Source organism: Oxyura jamaicensis, chromosome 12 (assembly GCF_011077185.1).
Source record: "Oxyura jamaicensis isolate SHBP4307 breed ruddy duck chromosome 12, BPBGC_Ojam_1.0, whole genome shotgun sequence".
In the NCBI taxonomy this organism is placed as follows: domain Eukaryota; kingdom Metazoa; phylum Chordata; class Aves; order Anseriformes; family Anatidae; genus Oxyura; species Oxyura jamaicensis.
The window spans coordinates 1,720,749-1,734,580 of NC_048904.1; the positions used below are offsets into that span (position 1 = coordinate 1,720,749).

The 13,832-nt window shown below is 34.9% G+C and overlaps 1 protein-coding gene across 21 annotated transcripts in view; it reads right to left on the reverse strand.

The window, feature by feature from the left end:
- CACNA1D (calcium voltage-gated channel subunit alpha1 D) overlaps nucleotides 1-13,832 on the reverse strand; it is a 188,172-nt gene that overhangs the window by 71,922 nt on the left and 102,418 nt on the right. For all 21 annotated transcript variants that reach the window (XM_035337848.1, XM_035337847.1, XM_035337846.1 and 18 more), the window contains exons 10-18: nucleotides 11,079-11,166; nucleotides 9,885-9,911; nucleotides 5,898-6,058; nucleotides 5,093-5,318; nucleotides 4,710-4,917; nucleotides 2,709-2,829; nucleotides 1,529-1,643; nucleotides 740-809; nucleotides 43-112 (exon numbers count right to left, since the gene is read on the reverse strand). In XM_035337848.1, the coding sequence (XP_035193739.1) occupies nucleotides 43-112; nucleotides 740-809; nucleotides 1,529-1,643; nucleotides 2,709-2,829; nucleotides 4,710-4,917; nucleotides 5,093-5,318; nucleotides 5,898-6,058; nucleotides 9,885-9,911; nucleotides 11,079-11,166 (1,086 nt within the window). The remainder of the gene's footprint in view (nucleotides 1-42; nucleotides 113-739; nucleotides 810-1,528; nucleotides 1,644-2,708; nucleotides 2,830-4,709; nucleotides 4,918-5,092; nucleotides 5,319-5,897; nucleotides 6,059-9,884; nucleotides 9,912-11,078; nucleotides 11,167-13,832) is intronic.

Sequence of the window (13,832 nt, forward strand, 5' to 3'; positions counted from 1 at the left end):
GCAAACTTAAATGTTCATGTCTTCTGGCTGGTATTCACATACCTGGTACATCACAGGGTGGATAGGGATCTTTATCCTCATCCTCTCCTTCTCCATATTCAGCAATTGTCACCTATGGCAATGAAAGAGATGCACAAGGAAAAAAATAATTTTTCGTATAGCTTTCTTTGTGTATAAAACTTATTAGAAAGCAAAACAACTGAGCCTCTGAAGTCAAGAAAGTCACCCCCATGTTTACTTTGAGTTTTTCTGAAACAGTGTAACACCGAGAACAGTGGAAGAAAACTGACATTTTAACACATATTTTTATAAGATGATTTTTATATAATATCCACATACTTCTAGCTGTGTATATTACAATCAGGATATAACTAACAGATTTAGTAAAAAAATATACTAAAACCATTTGAAAATTCAAATAAGAATTTATCATTCACTTCCATTTATCATCTCTTTCATTGGATTTATCTGGCAAAACACATACAGGGATCCTAAGGTAATATCAATTAATTATTGCATGCTCTAAGAGCTCCCCTTCTCAGGATATCAAAATCAAAATGATTTTCTGGGCTAAGAGATTCTGCAAGGATGCAAAGTATCAGAACAGTTTCCTTTGCCTAGAAAAAATGTATAGATGATGAATTCATAAAACAAATCACAAAGCACACCAGGCTTGAAAAGTACTCCTTAGAATTAGTGAAACTGCTTCTCTAAAAGACATGTTTTAAAAAATAAACACCTTACTATCCTTGGGCTTCTTTTGGTCACTTTCTGCCTTCTCACTTTTTTTATTTTCCAGACTCTCCTTTCTACAAAATACAAAAAATAATAACAATAATAATAATAATAAAATTACAATGCAAATAATGTTAAGACAGAAGACTTAAAGTGAACTATACCCATTATTTGAAAAGTTAAGAGTATACCTAAACATATCGTAAAATATTTAAAATTATATTTAAAGCAGTAGACGTCAGAGCAATAAAAACTATTGCATTTGAGTGCACTACATCCATTTAAAACATTATCATTTTGTATATATTGCAGAAGCTAGTCCCCCAAAAATTCAATGCATGATCATTCCTCTTTTCTAGGTGGATAAATTGTGCCCTCGGACTCAAATAACAACTTGCACTGACTTCAATATGCATGCACTGATCTCACAGAAGGTTGTCTTCTCTATATAAGGGTTACAGAACTGATTCCACAGGTTCACTGGCAAGAACAAATACATTCTTGTTCTAATTGTGCAATAATCCTACCATTGTAATGTTTAAATATCAGCTGGCTTATCCATATGTCCTTAGATGACCCTATTTTCCCAGTCACTAACCAAATTTTATCTAAAATTATTTTAATTGGGTGTTACTTTAATGTTAAGGTAAATTCTTTCCTTCTTTTTTTCCTGAGTCAAGTAAATTTTAAAGATGGTGAAGGTGTTTAGGTAAAGAAAACCCTTATGAAAAAATGAATTCCTTACTTTCTTCTTCCCCTCTCCTGCTCATTCAACATGCCTGAACTGTTTTACCTTGCATTCTTTTTCCTTTCCTTTTCCTCTGCTTCTTCTTTCTGAGCTGTATTTAGACTTTCAGCATCTGCCAAGTTATCCACAGCAATGGCCAAGAAGACATTTAGCAAGATATCTGTTTCAAATAATTTTAAGGACATTATGCCTTACCACACGTTTAGTTTATTATCAGCAGAAACAATGACAATGTGAGAGAGATAAAACCCATGTTCCCAGCCTTAAGTGTAGAGATGTGTGATGTTGGAGTGTAGTGCAAATAACACTCATTTTATGGACCAGAATAATACCAAGTGTAAAATCAGCAGAGATCAATTAGGGTCACTGATTTTAAAATAGCAGAATATTTGATGTATTTAAAGAAACAAACAAAATAACTTTATACTTGCCTGATCAAGTTTTAAATATGAAACATTGTTTTGTAAAAGTCAAGACTGCTCAGGCATTTTGAAAAAAAATATTTTTATAATGCCCTGTCTCCTATGTCTATAACAATCTCTATCAAATTCCCTACTCCAGTCCATATCAGTTAAGTACAAACACTGATTCAAGTACCGTATAGTACAGAAAATAGAATGTTTTTGCCCTTTTATTACCTCCTGACCTTTTAAGAACTTATGAGAATGACACCAGCTTCTTTTGATATATTGGACCAAAGGAGTATTTCCAGTATACTCAATGCAGGGAAGGGGAATGTTGCTGAAGACTTAATCCTAACTGATTTAACATTTCTCCTTGTAGATTTCTCTCATCTGGTCCCTGCACTATACAGTGGATCGCTGGCTCCACTGTCAGTATGCGTAAGATTTGTCAGGGCTATAACAAGCGTCAAAAGGATGAACGGGAAATTACTGTCACAGAGATCAGACGACAACCGTGCATTTTGAGGAGATGTCAAATAGAGACAAGCAGGTAGAATAAGGAAGAATTAAAAAAATCTAGTGGTTTGTAGTGGCTTGAGATGCACTTGGAGATCACTGGAATCTCATCTGTTAGGGAATGTAAAGAAAGGGAATTGCTGTACAAAGAACAGTCAATTCAAAGGACTTAGCACATACAGAATGGGCATTCATATCTACTGCAATTTACTCTCTCCTAGAGAAATTTTGTATATGCCCCCAGTATGGTTACACCCTGCCACACAGTCCCATTTGGAGAAGTTTCCAGGGAGCACAAAGGATACAGTTACCACAGATGAAGAGGATAATGAAATATATGCAGACTATCATGCCTGAGGATGATGGGCCACCATATGCCATTATGCCATCGTACATAACAGCATTCCAGTCTTCACCTGTTAGGATCTAAGAAGCAGAGATACTGTTAGTACCTCAATATCAAAAAGAGAAATAGAGGATTATGCTCTTCTCAAAATACACTATAAAACTAACTTTCTGTATACACAAAGCCATACCATATTTTTTTCATTAATAAGCATTGTTTTAAAATTGCTATTTAAATAAACACCTCCTGAAAGCCTGGGTTTAAATCTACTAGCTTTTATTTTATGGCAAACAATTATATCACTGAACTTCAAAAGCAAAAATAACAAAAATAGAAAACTAGAATTTTATTGATTTGGGCATGCCTTGATTTTCAGTAATGCCACAAATCTGGTGATGCCCCCATGTTCAACACTCTTGAAAATCAAGATCCTCAACTCAGTATTTGTTGCAGATTCTCTTTTCAAAAACAGTGGTCACAAACCTTTTCTAGTGTGTCATTTTTTAGTCATGTAAAAGAGTTTTCCCGATTTTGGTTTTAACTGAGACCAGTCACCTTATCATAAATTACATAGTACACATACAGTACCAGTATAGTTTTTGAACTGGTATCTATTTTACACTGAACGGAGCTCACTGCTGTGGGAGAATTAATGTTTTTCTTATTTACTATGGTTTGACATAATTTCAACAAAGTCTAAAAGAACTTTAAAGATGTTTGTTCGTAGTTTAAAATGTGACAACTACACTTCTGTACTGCTACAAAAATTCTGATTATTATGAGAAAGGTTATAGGGGGTGCTTTATATATTTTTAAATAGTATCAGTTAGTATCAGTTCTATCCTGGGAAAATAATCTCATTCCAAATAATCAAGTGACTGTTCAAGTGATAGGTGTGCCAATTCCTTAAATCCATTTTTGAGAGCTAAATTTATCATCTGATTTTCATAGCTGTTGAGCACCCAATAGGTTGGTTGCTCCAGAGTGTATTCTCAAAATGAATGAAGCCTCGTTCCTTTGAAAATCAGGCATCCTAAAATCTGAATAAGGCCCAACTTAGCAGAGTTTGAAAGTATGGTCTTAATTTTTTAAAGGGGCAATGTCAGGTCAAATGTGGATACTTTTTTCTTGAGGAAATTTCTCATTAAGATTTTGTTAAGTTAAAATTACTTGAAAAGGTTTTTAGCTTGCTCTGGTCAGCAACCAGATGAAACATCTACTGAGGAAGCTGACACACAGTTGAGTCTTACAGGGTCACCTTTAAACATTCATCTACGATGTCTGAAACCAAACACTGTGGTAAGCTGAACATGAAAATGGCTACAAAGATGAAACTGCTATGCCTAATTACAGTGTCCAAAGAGGGAAAAACAAAAAACAGAAGCATCAGAAAATAGTGAAAAATACACTGTAAGTATGGCCCTGTCTTTTCAAAAGGCAAGTTGCTTTAAAATTGTAATAAACCTGACAGTGTCCCTTCAAAGAAATTCATACTTTATTTCATATATTAAATAAATTCATATATTATACTATAATAAATTCATATATTATACTAACTGATAGGACCCATATGCAAATATGCATGCTTACAATGCTTCTCAATTTTTCCTACTTGGGAATAGCTGAACTTTTATATAACTAATAAGGTTAAAGAAAACAAAATAATTAAAATAAAATAACATTCCACCTCTTCTTCTAAGTGTATATTTGATGGACAAATAAGATTTAATTTTGTGAAGTAATATGACAGCTATGTTGCATAGATAGATCAAATAAGACATGAAACGAATGGTACAAATGGTGCAGAATTACCAGAATACTGAATTTAATGAGCAGAATGCTACTTAAAGTAAACTGAATAAATAGTACTTGTGATTTCATTTTCAGGCAACATGATCACTTAAACAGTTTTGTTGATCATCAAAGGTAAAATGTTTCATAGGGGATGAAAGACAGTTACCTGGAATACAGTTAAAAGAGCTTGTGGAAAATTATCGAAGGTGCTCCGTTTTGTTTGAGTTTCATCAAAATTAAATTTGCCTCCAAACAGCTGCATTCCAAGCAACGAGAAGATTATGATGAAGAGGAAAAGCAGAAGCAACAGTGAAGCAATGGACTTCATTGAGTTTAACAAGGATGCTACCAAGTTGCTCAGGGATGCCCAGTGCCTATAAATTAAAATGTGTGTGTTAACACACACGAGGAGAAAAAAGAAAAAAAAAAAAAAAAAAAAAAAAAACAACCAAAAAAACAGTAAAAGAGCAGTGCATGATGAAGTATTACAAAAGAATTGCTGAGCACTCTTCAGCTATCCCTAAAGTTAGCAGTATTAGTTAATCTTACCTTGTTACTTTAAAAATACGCAGGAGACGAACACAGCGAAACACTGAAATTCCAAGGGGTGACATAATTTCCAACTCCACCAAAATGGTTTCAACAATGCCACCACAGACAACGAAGCAATCAAAGCGGTTAAAAAGAGAAACAAAATAAGCCTGTAGACCCAAGCTGTACATCTTTACTAACATTTCACAGGTGAACAAAGCCAGAAGAACTTTATTTGCGATATCTGGAACAAAATATCAAAAAAAAAAAAAAAAGACATTTCTGAATTGTCTCATATTTTCCATTTTTATTTTAACATACTTATATATGAGTTTATGGTCTTATGCTTAAGAAGTATGAAAGGGCTGGGTTTGGGGTGTTTTGTTGTTGTTGTTTGCTTTTTACTTTGGACTTAAAATGGCAAAAGTTACACAAGGATGCAGAGCTTCTTGCTACTTAAGACCTATTCATATTTCCAATCCATTGTGGAGTTCAAGACTGCTCGGCTCATAGCTTGAGTCCACACTAACTTAAGAAATGCAGCCCACAGCATGTTCTACTGTGCCAGTTATCATTTCCTTCCTCATCTTTCCAGCACAGCTTAACAACAAAAGTACCGGAATTTTGAATTTATTATTGTCAGATTTTTTTACTGGTCTGCCATTAAGCTGTGCTGCAGATGTAGAAATCTAATACACTCAGTCATTTCTTGTATCACCCTTCGGGACAGCAACAAACAACAAAATGGCAAAGTGCAAAAGTAGCCACTGATAGAATGCAAGTATACATAATCAAAAACAGGACAAATAATTTTTGACTGTACCTTGGATCTGGGTCAGCCAGTCAGGTTGATTATAATGTTCTGATGAGATAGTTAATGTGTTCAGAAAGACCAAGACAATAACAAGCCAATAAAACGTGACAGATTTTACTGCAGCTCTACATTTTCTTCGATTAAATCGATTCCAGCGACGCCAGCGTCGACTGAAAGTTCAAATAAAAACAAATTTATATTATACAGAAGACGCATAAGAACTTGGAGAGGGTTTCATCTACATAGAAAAATAGTGAAAGTTATTATCGGTCATAGAATAAGAAGTGTTAAATTGTTATTCTCATTTTAGATTTTGTTATGGATTTCTAATAGTAAACCGCAACCTTTGGAGCCTCTAATTGTCTGTGACAATTGTATTAATCTGGATTTAACATGTCATTGAGTAACAAGATAATTGAGTAATCTGCCTTCCTATGCTCCATACAATTAATTAGCAGCAAAGAAAAGCCCACAAAGCAATTTAGAATTCAGATTATATTTAGTCTGCAAATGGAGGCCTTGAGTTAAACTGTGGGCGAAACTCAGGGTCAAACACAGGGCAGGAAAGTTGAGCTCATCTTTTAGAAATCTACCCTGTAGTGTTAGAAATCTCAGTCAGCTACTTCTAGAGGTTTCTGTTGATGTGCCTTGAAATCTTATTAGTTGGCAAGTGTTTGTGAGATGAATACGGGTGACAATCAAGGCCAAGTAATCAGACCCTAGCCAGATATGAGCTGGATTCTGACTGAGGGCATTAGCTCAGTTTAGGCCTCATAAAACAGAATTCAATTTCTGCTTCACTTCTGGGAGCTGTGGTAAACCATATTAGTCTTATTGGGTTGCTTTTCTCTTTGAAAAACAGGAAGAAAATACATTGTTGGATCATAGGAACAGAAGGATTAGAAAGCACCTGATGTTATGTAAAAGGGAGGCACATAAAATTCACATACCCAGAACTACAGCTGTAATTTTTTTATTTTGTTAAATATTTAAATATGTATGTGTATATATTTAATTTTTACAGCTGTTTATTCAGTAAAATTTAGGACCTCACAACAACTGCTTCATCCATAATTCAAGGAGAGCAGGCACAGATTCCAATGATGGAAGCTTAAGCAAGCCTTAATACAGCAAGGAGCTCAGAAGAGTACACATACATAGTATGAGTTTCTTCCTCTGGAGTTTTACAGTCAAGTCAGCATAAAGGAGTGGTTTGCTCTCTCTGTTCTGCCCACTCCTTTTCCATTTGTCAAAACTATACCCAACAAATTGAGTAGGAGTTGAGAACTGACTGGTGGAAACCAATTTTTTTTTCTTCTGGATTGATTTTAGCCGGTCAGTTTTCTGATCTAATTCCTTGTGTTGCTGCATCACTGAAAGCAGTAAGGATGACTGGCTAAGACCAGGAAAGGGCACCGCAGCCTCTTGGCAGTATCTCCTACATGGCTCCACGGCTATGGAAAATCATTACAAATAACTAGGTGCATTTGTTAATGCATTTGTTAATACTGAAGTAGCAGATAATGTATTTTGTACATATGAGAATGTGGCTATGTAAAATAGGCAAACAAATTGTAAGATTTGAACTCAGGAGTTTTTTATTTTTTAGTTACCACCCTTCCCATTTTTAAAATATAAGCTCTTTTTTTTTTTTTTTTTTTTTTTTTAAGCATGAAATGTACCCTTTTATTTTGAAGAGAAATTCCATTTTCCTAAATTTGCAATGATATAATACTGTTTTTATGAAATTATCAAGAGTTTTTCACAAAATATAGCAGTTGAGTAAATATTCAGATCACAGAGAACACTTAGAATTGATATAGTTTGTTATAACAAACCAAATTATTCACTGCTTAAATTCTCTTTTAAATAATTTATCATTTTTTCTTCATAACTATTTATGAATAAGCCATTATTCTTACAAATATGTTCCCAATTTCACTTTCATTCACTGATGTATTCATGGTTAGATAGCCCTCTAAGGCCCCAGTCTTAAATTTTATACCACACATGGAAGAGAAGTAGGACGAAGACCTCCAGTTGCTGCAGACCCCTGCAGCACTTCCAGATGAGATGCACCAACATTCCATTTCTGATTGCCACAAATTCTGTGAGTAGATGCACCATGGCATGTATGAACAGACTGTGTGACCTGTGTTTTTAATGCAGCAAGAACCTATTCTGATCAAAGAGCTCATGCAAAAGACATTTAGGATAGTGACAGACAGAATCTAGACAGCTGGAGATACTTTGACTACTTTCTGGTTTGCAAGTAAGTTTTCTTTCAAATTGGTGTTGACTATGAGAACAATGAATGTTGAGATGGATAGCACTGACTGAGTGCTTCTTACAGCTTGAACTATTAAAAATGGCAGATGTGGGGGGAAATTTTTGTTTCTCAAAATGACGTCGCAGATTTCATTTAGCAGAATTCTAGTGTTCTCTTTTTTCCATTAAATACAAGCAATGGGTATGGATCAGAACTTAGACATTACTTCATTTTGTTTGTAATGTTTGTATGATTTCCTGCTGTGCAAATAGACCAAATTTGGAGAATGCGATATAATGGCAGTCTATGGCACTTCCTGATATTTGACATTTTATGCAACCACTTCAAATTCTAGTTTTTCCTTTAAAAATAGCTTAAGTAGGCTTGATAGCAATTGACAGTGTAAAGTTGATTATTTTGATTCATGAGATTATATCCAATCATGCTTGCTTGGTTTTTCATTCTCAGCTAATGAAAAACTAAACAAACTCTAGTTCCATTTGTTCTATTGTGTTGCTAATTGGAAACAATGCCAAGAGAAATTACAGACCATTAGCACACTTTATCTCTTCTCATTAACCTAAAAGCAATCTCATCTCTCACATTTCTCATGAATAGTTATGCTCAAAGGTCCACATGGACTTAACTGATGAAATCTCTGGAAAGATAGGTCTATATTTGCTATCATCCTAAATGCCCAGATCTCCATAGGCCAATCTTCAGCAGAAGACTGAGTGAACCATATTGATGTGCTTACCAGCTGGTTGGCTGAAGGGGATGACAAAATAAAGCCCAAGTACAGAGTGACATGAAAGTATAGAGAGTATAGAAAAGAACCAGTAAAATGTTGCCTGTGAGCTCTTCTTCAAAAAAGAAAGACTATTCAGAAGGAATGCAAATCCACTCAAAATGATTGCAATCCAATTGTCAATGCTCAGAGAAGATTAGCGTTAGTAAGGCTAGTAGAAAAAAAAAAACTGGGTACACTATTTATCACTTCTATTAGGGTTACAAAATTGTAATGATTCTATATGTTGCCAAAACTGCTGATTCCACATGTTGACAAATCTTGATTGTCCCTTTTTTCACTGAAAATTTTATGTGAAAAGATTTATTTGGTGGATTGTCTGCAACTGTAGGAGTGTCTTTGCCCTTCATGATTCATTAGGTCTGCCACTTGATTATTTCCCTTAAATCAAACAGGTTTTTTTGTTGTTGTTTTTTTGTTTTTTTTTTTTTCTCCTTCATAGAGCAACCCAACCTTTTTAAACAGAAAGAGGCATGTCTTCAGTGTTGGCAATTATCCTTTTTAATTGCTCAATTTATGTTCTGTAAGACTGGAAATAAATTAAAATAAAAAACCCCCTGTTGGTTTTGTACTTGCACATCCCATGTCTACAATATAAGGACTATTAATTCTGCTCATGACCTTCTTTTCTGCAATCATACTTGCAAATAAAAGCTCATACACCCAAATGTTCCTAGTAAGTGAAAAGAGAGCCACAAATATTATTAAAGCAAATCAGGGAGTTTGATTCCCAAGATTGTTCATGAATATTTTTCTTTTGTATTCACAATTAGTAACAATTTTCAAGCAGTGCAATTTAAACAAAGTAAACAAAAAATAACCATATTAGATCATCATGATGTGTAAATGGGAAGGAAAACAAGGATTATATAAGGATCAAGGAAAAAAAAGTGATGAAAAGAAAAAGGAAATTACTGACCTGAACTTGGATTTTGAGATGGTTTGACTAAAAAAAAAGGAAAACAAATTTTTAAAGAGTGTAGTAAAAATAATTAACACATATTCATTCTCCTTGGAATAAGGTACTTTTCCAATTCAATACATCGGAATTACATATACATAAAAATAGGCTCCCAACAAGATGCTTCATGAATACTAAAATATTATTGTCTGTTATTTATTTTCTGTAATACCATTCCCAAAACTCTATAAATTTTCTAAATGAAAGAAAGGAAATGCTTTAAATCTACATAACTAAAACACTCATATAGAAGATGCTTGGAAAACATGAAAATCTGAGCAAATATATACCATTGTATATACAAATATTTCCATAGATTCAATTATTGCCTACACAATACATATTCTCCAGTTCATATACAACATAACAGAAAACATTTTTCTTTTTTGCATGTCATAGGTAACTTCCTTTTATTATTATTATTATTATGGGCAATAGTAATTATATTCTTTACATGTTGTCAGGAAAATATAACTCCACTGGAAGTTTAGTTGAATTTATCTACATTTTCCTAATTTGAGAACTTTAGGAGTGTATTAATGCCAGAGTCTAACATAAAGTAAAAAAAAAAAAAAAAAAAAAAGTAATAAATAATTAAGTCACACAAAGTTTGACTACTTGAAAGCAATTTTGGCTAAATCAGCAAAAGGAAGAGAATGTTTCTTTTAAATTTTGAGATGAGGAGGTATCCTGATTTTGGCTGGGTTAGGGTTAGTTTTCTTCCTAGTAGCTGGTATGGTGCTGTGTTTGGATTTAGGATGAGGATAATGTTGATAACACTGATGTTTTGGTTGTTGCTGAGCAATGCTTACACTAAGTCAAGGGCTTTTTGCTTCTCATACTGCCTGCCTGCAAGGAGGCTGGGGGTGCACAAGGAACTGGGGGGGACAGAACCAGCACAGCTGGGCCAGACTGGCCAAAGCGCTATTCTGTGCCATGTGGCATCGTGCTGAGAAGTGAAACTGGGGGGAGCTGACCTTCTTTTTTCGTTCTTATTAAACTGCCTTTATATCAACCCACAAGTTCTTACACTTTTGCCTTTTTTAATTCTCCTCCCCATACCACTGCGGGGGGAGTGAGCAAGCAGTCGCATGGTGCCTGCTGGGTTAAACCACAACAGGAGGGAACCTGAAACAGTCGGTGTGTACTCACCATATACTCCCACAGCATGCTGGGTTCTCTCCTTCTCCACTCACGTTCTCTGTGTTCACTGATTCAGTTTCACTGGTGGGCATACTTGCTGTTAGGAGACAGCAATTATTTTAGAGTGCTAGCCAAGCAAGGCGTTACACAGAATCTGATCTGTTCTGTTACAAGAATGCCTCCGCTCTGCAGATCTAATGAGAGCTTAGAAGATCTGAGGAAGTCAGACACTTCCAACAGTCCTCCTCTTACAACAAAACAAATCACACAGGATTCCAGAGTGTATTATAACTCTTTTGTTTCATTTCAGTGATTCGTCATAACTGTAGAAAATGCACCACAGAATACACTGTAGGGAGATTTTGCAACAAAAAGTATGTTTCTCCTAATAAACAAATGCTATATTCTGTGACCTTTGAAGGGTTCTGTTACCACCTTGGAGGTAATCATCAGTTTAATTCAAACATGCTTGCTAATTCCAAGAAATACTGAAGTTCCTCTCAAAACCAGGGCTATCACACTCCAATCACACTGACCACTCTATGCTTTCACTTCCATTATGAAATTATAAAGGCAAGACACTAGAAAGTAATTGTGCGTGCAAATATCACATGAACAGACAGGAAGGAGCACTGGGAATGGCAGAATGGGAACTGCAATGGATGGAGAAGAGTACTACTAATAAAAAGGAGGTTATCTGGAGGTTATCTGGTCGAACCCCTCGCTCAAGTAAGGATAATAGTTAGCAACTGTAGTTAATGATTTATTAGACTAAACTCATTTGTCAATTCATCATCACCAGTTACCTCCAAATCAACTGAAATAGAGAGAGGACTACATATATTGATAGGTGTTAGGAAAGGATGAACGATCAAAGTGCTCAGTACATCCTAGGAGAGAACATCCTAGGAGAGAACACTACTTCCACAGCTGCAAAGGAAGCATTAAAGGAAAACTTCAGGAACAAGAAAAGTGTCAAATTAATTTTGCTGGTTTATATAGAAGAAATATCATATAAAGTAGGAAAAACAAAAACAAAACAACAAACAAACAAACAAAAACAGAAAGAAGGTGAAAGATACACAGAAATAACTGTAGAACAGCAAAGAAAAAAAAAAAAGCAAAATAGATTATTTTACGGGTATTCTGCGTTGTACCTCCTGATGGCTTGTTGCTTTTTTTCAACGCATATCCAAATGTCCGATATATATATATTATATATATATATTTTTAAGTCCGTATCTGTGGACTGTGATTAATGAAGGCAGAAGGACTACAATGTCCATTTCTATTAGGGATCTCTCATTATTTTGTTGCCTAAAGGAGGCTTAAAGTGGGCTTAATTATTCATGTTAATGTGAGTGAGAACTAGGCACTAATTTTCTGTTTTGTCTACAGATCAGGTACAAAATGAGAAATGTTAGTAACAGCTTCTCTGCATAGCCACTGTATTGCCTCAATACTGACCTAGAGATACTTGCAAGGAATTAATGGTAGGTTGGTTTGCATGCCCACCAATTCCATACTTGAGAGACTGATAGCTCTGTGCAGACTAGACGCTCAGCAAGCCTTTGCAAAGCTGAGAATCTGTCCCCACAAATGTAAGTTACCATTACATGCAATGTTAAACACAGACTTGGCATAGCATAGAAAGATCCAAACTGTCCATGCAGGTCTTTGAATAAAACAATACACTCCAGGCAGTAAGCACAGCAAAACATTCTTTCCCAAGGTTCTTCTGTTTTGATTATTCTTTTTAAATCTTACAGTATTTTATATATGAAAAATCCCTGGTTAGCACCTGCAAGTGCCTCTATTCTAATATCATAATATAATCTAATATCACTGAAGTTTTAGAAAATGAATACTGTTAGTCTCATGTGAACTTCACAGCTTACAGAGTTAAAAAGGATTTTTGTTCAAAATTAAAGCATGTAGTCTTTGATGAAATCCAAATTCCATATTTAATATTTTCAAGGGCTTAGGAAAAAAATGACAAAACTATTTAAGGCACTGTCTCAGATCTTCAGAAGGAAGAAGAAATGCCAGCTTTATTTTGCAATAAATACAATGAGTTTCTCTGTCTGGTAACGAACTGAAATGGTTACTCTTTGCTGGGTGGTAGCTTGCTGTTAGGAAACACATGATAGCCACCTAGTGATGAACATTTTAGCATTTGTTATGGGTAACCACAAACACAGGAGTTCAGAAGACTTATTTCATACACTGTTATTAAGAGCTGTTACATAAAAGCAGAGCTAGGACCACTTTTGCGGAAAGCTCCACATGCACAACATGTGCAACATCCCTCAACACTTGTGCATCAGATATACCATCCCAAAGTTCCTAGAATCTTGTTCCTCATATTGTCACTCCGTGTCACACAAATGCTATTTTGTTTTAATATATGTCAACTAATTTTTAAGTGTAAAGTAATGTAATTTTTATTTAAGTCTTCCCAGACTTGGTGAGTTAACGCTCATTTAGAATTATCAGCCCTTTCTGAACATGACTGCACTAAGAAAAGCAAAATATCAAGGAAAAAAATCTTTGTTGCTGTTGAATCCAATGTCAGTTCTACTAATTATTAAGTATAGCCGGGATGTCATCCCCTATTTCAAACAGGGCCGCTGCTCTAGCTCCATTAGTGACTTGCAGGTACTTTGTTAACAAAATAGGAGAGTAAAAAAAGAACCATGGCAGTTCAGTTTAAATTAGAAACACATCTATCATTATATGTAATTTGAACACCAAGAGAAAAAC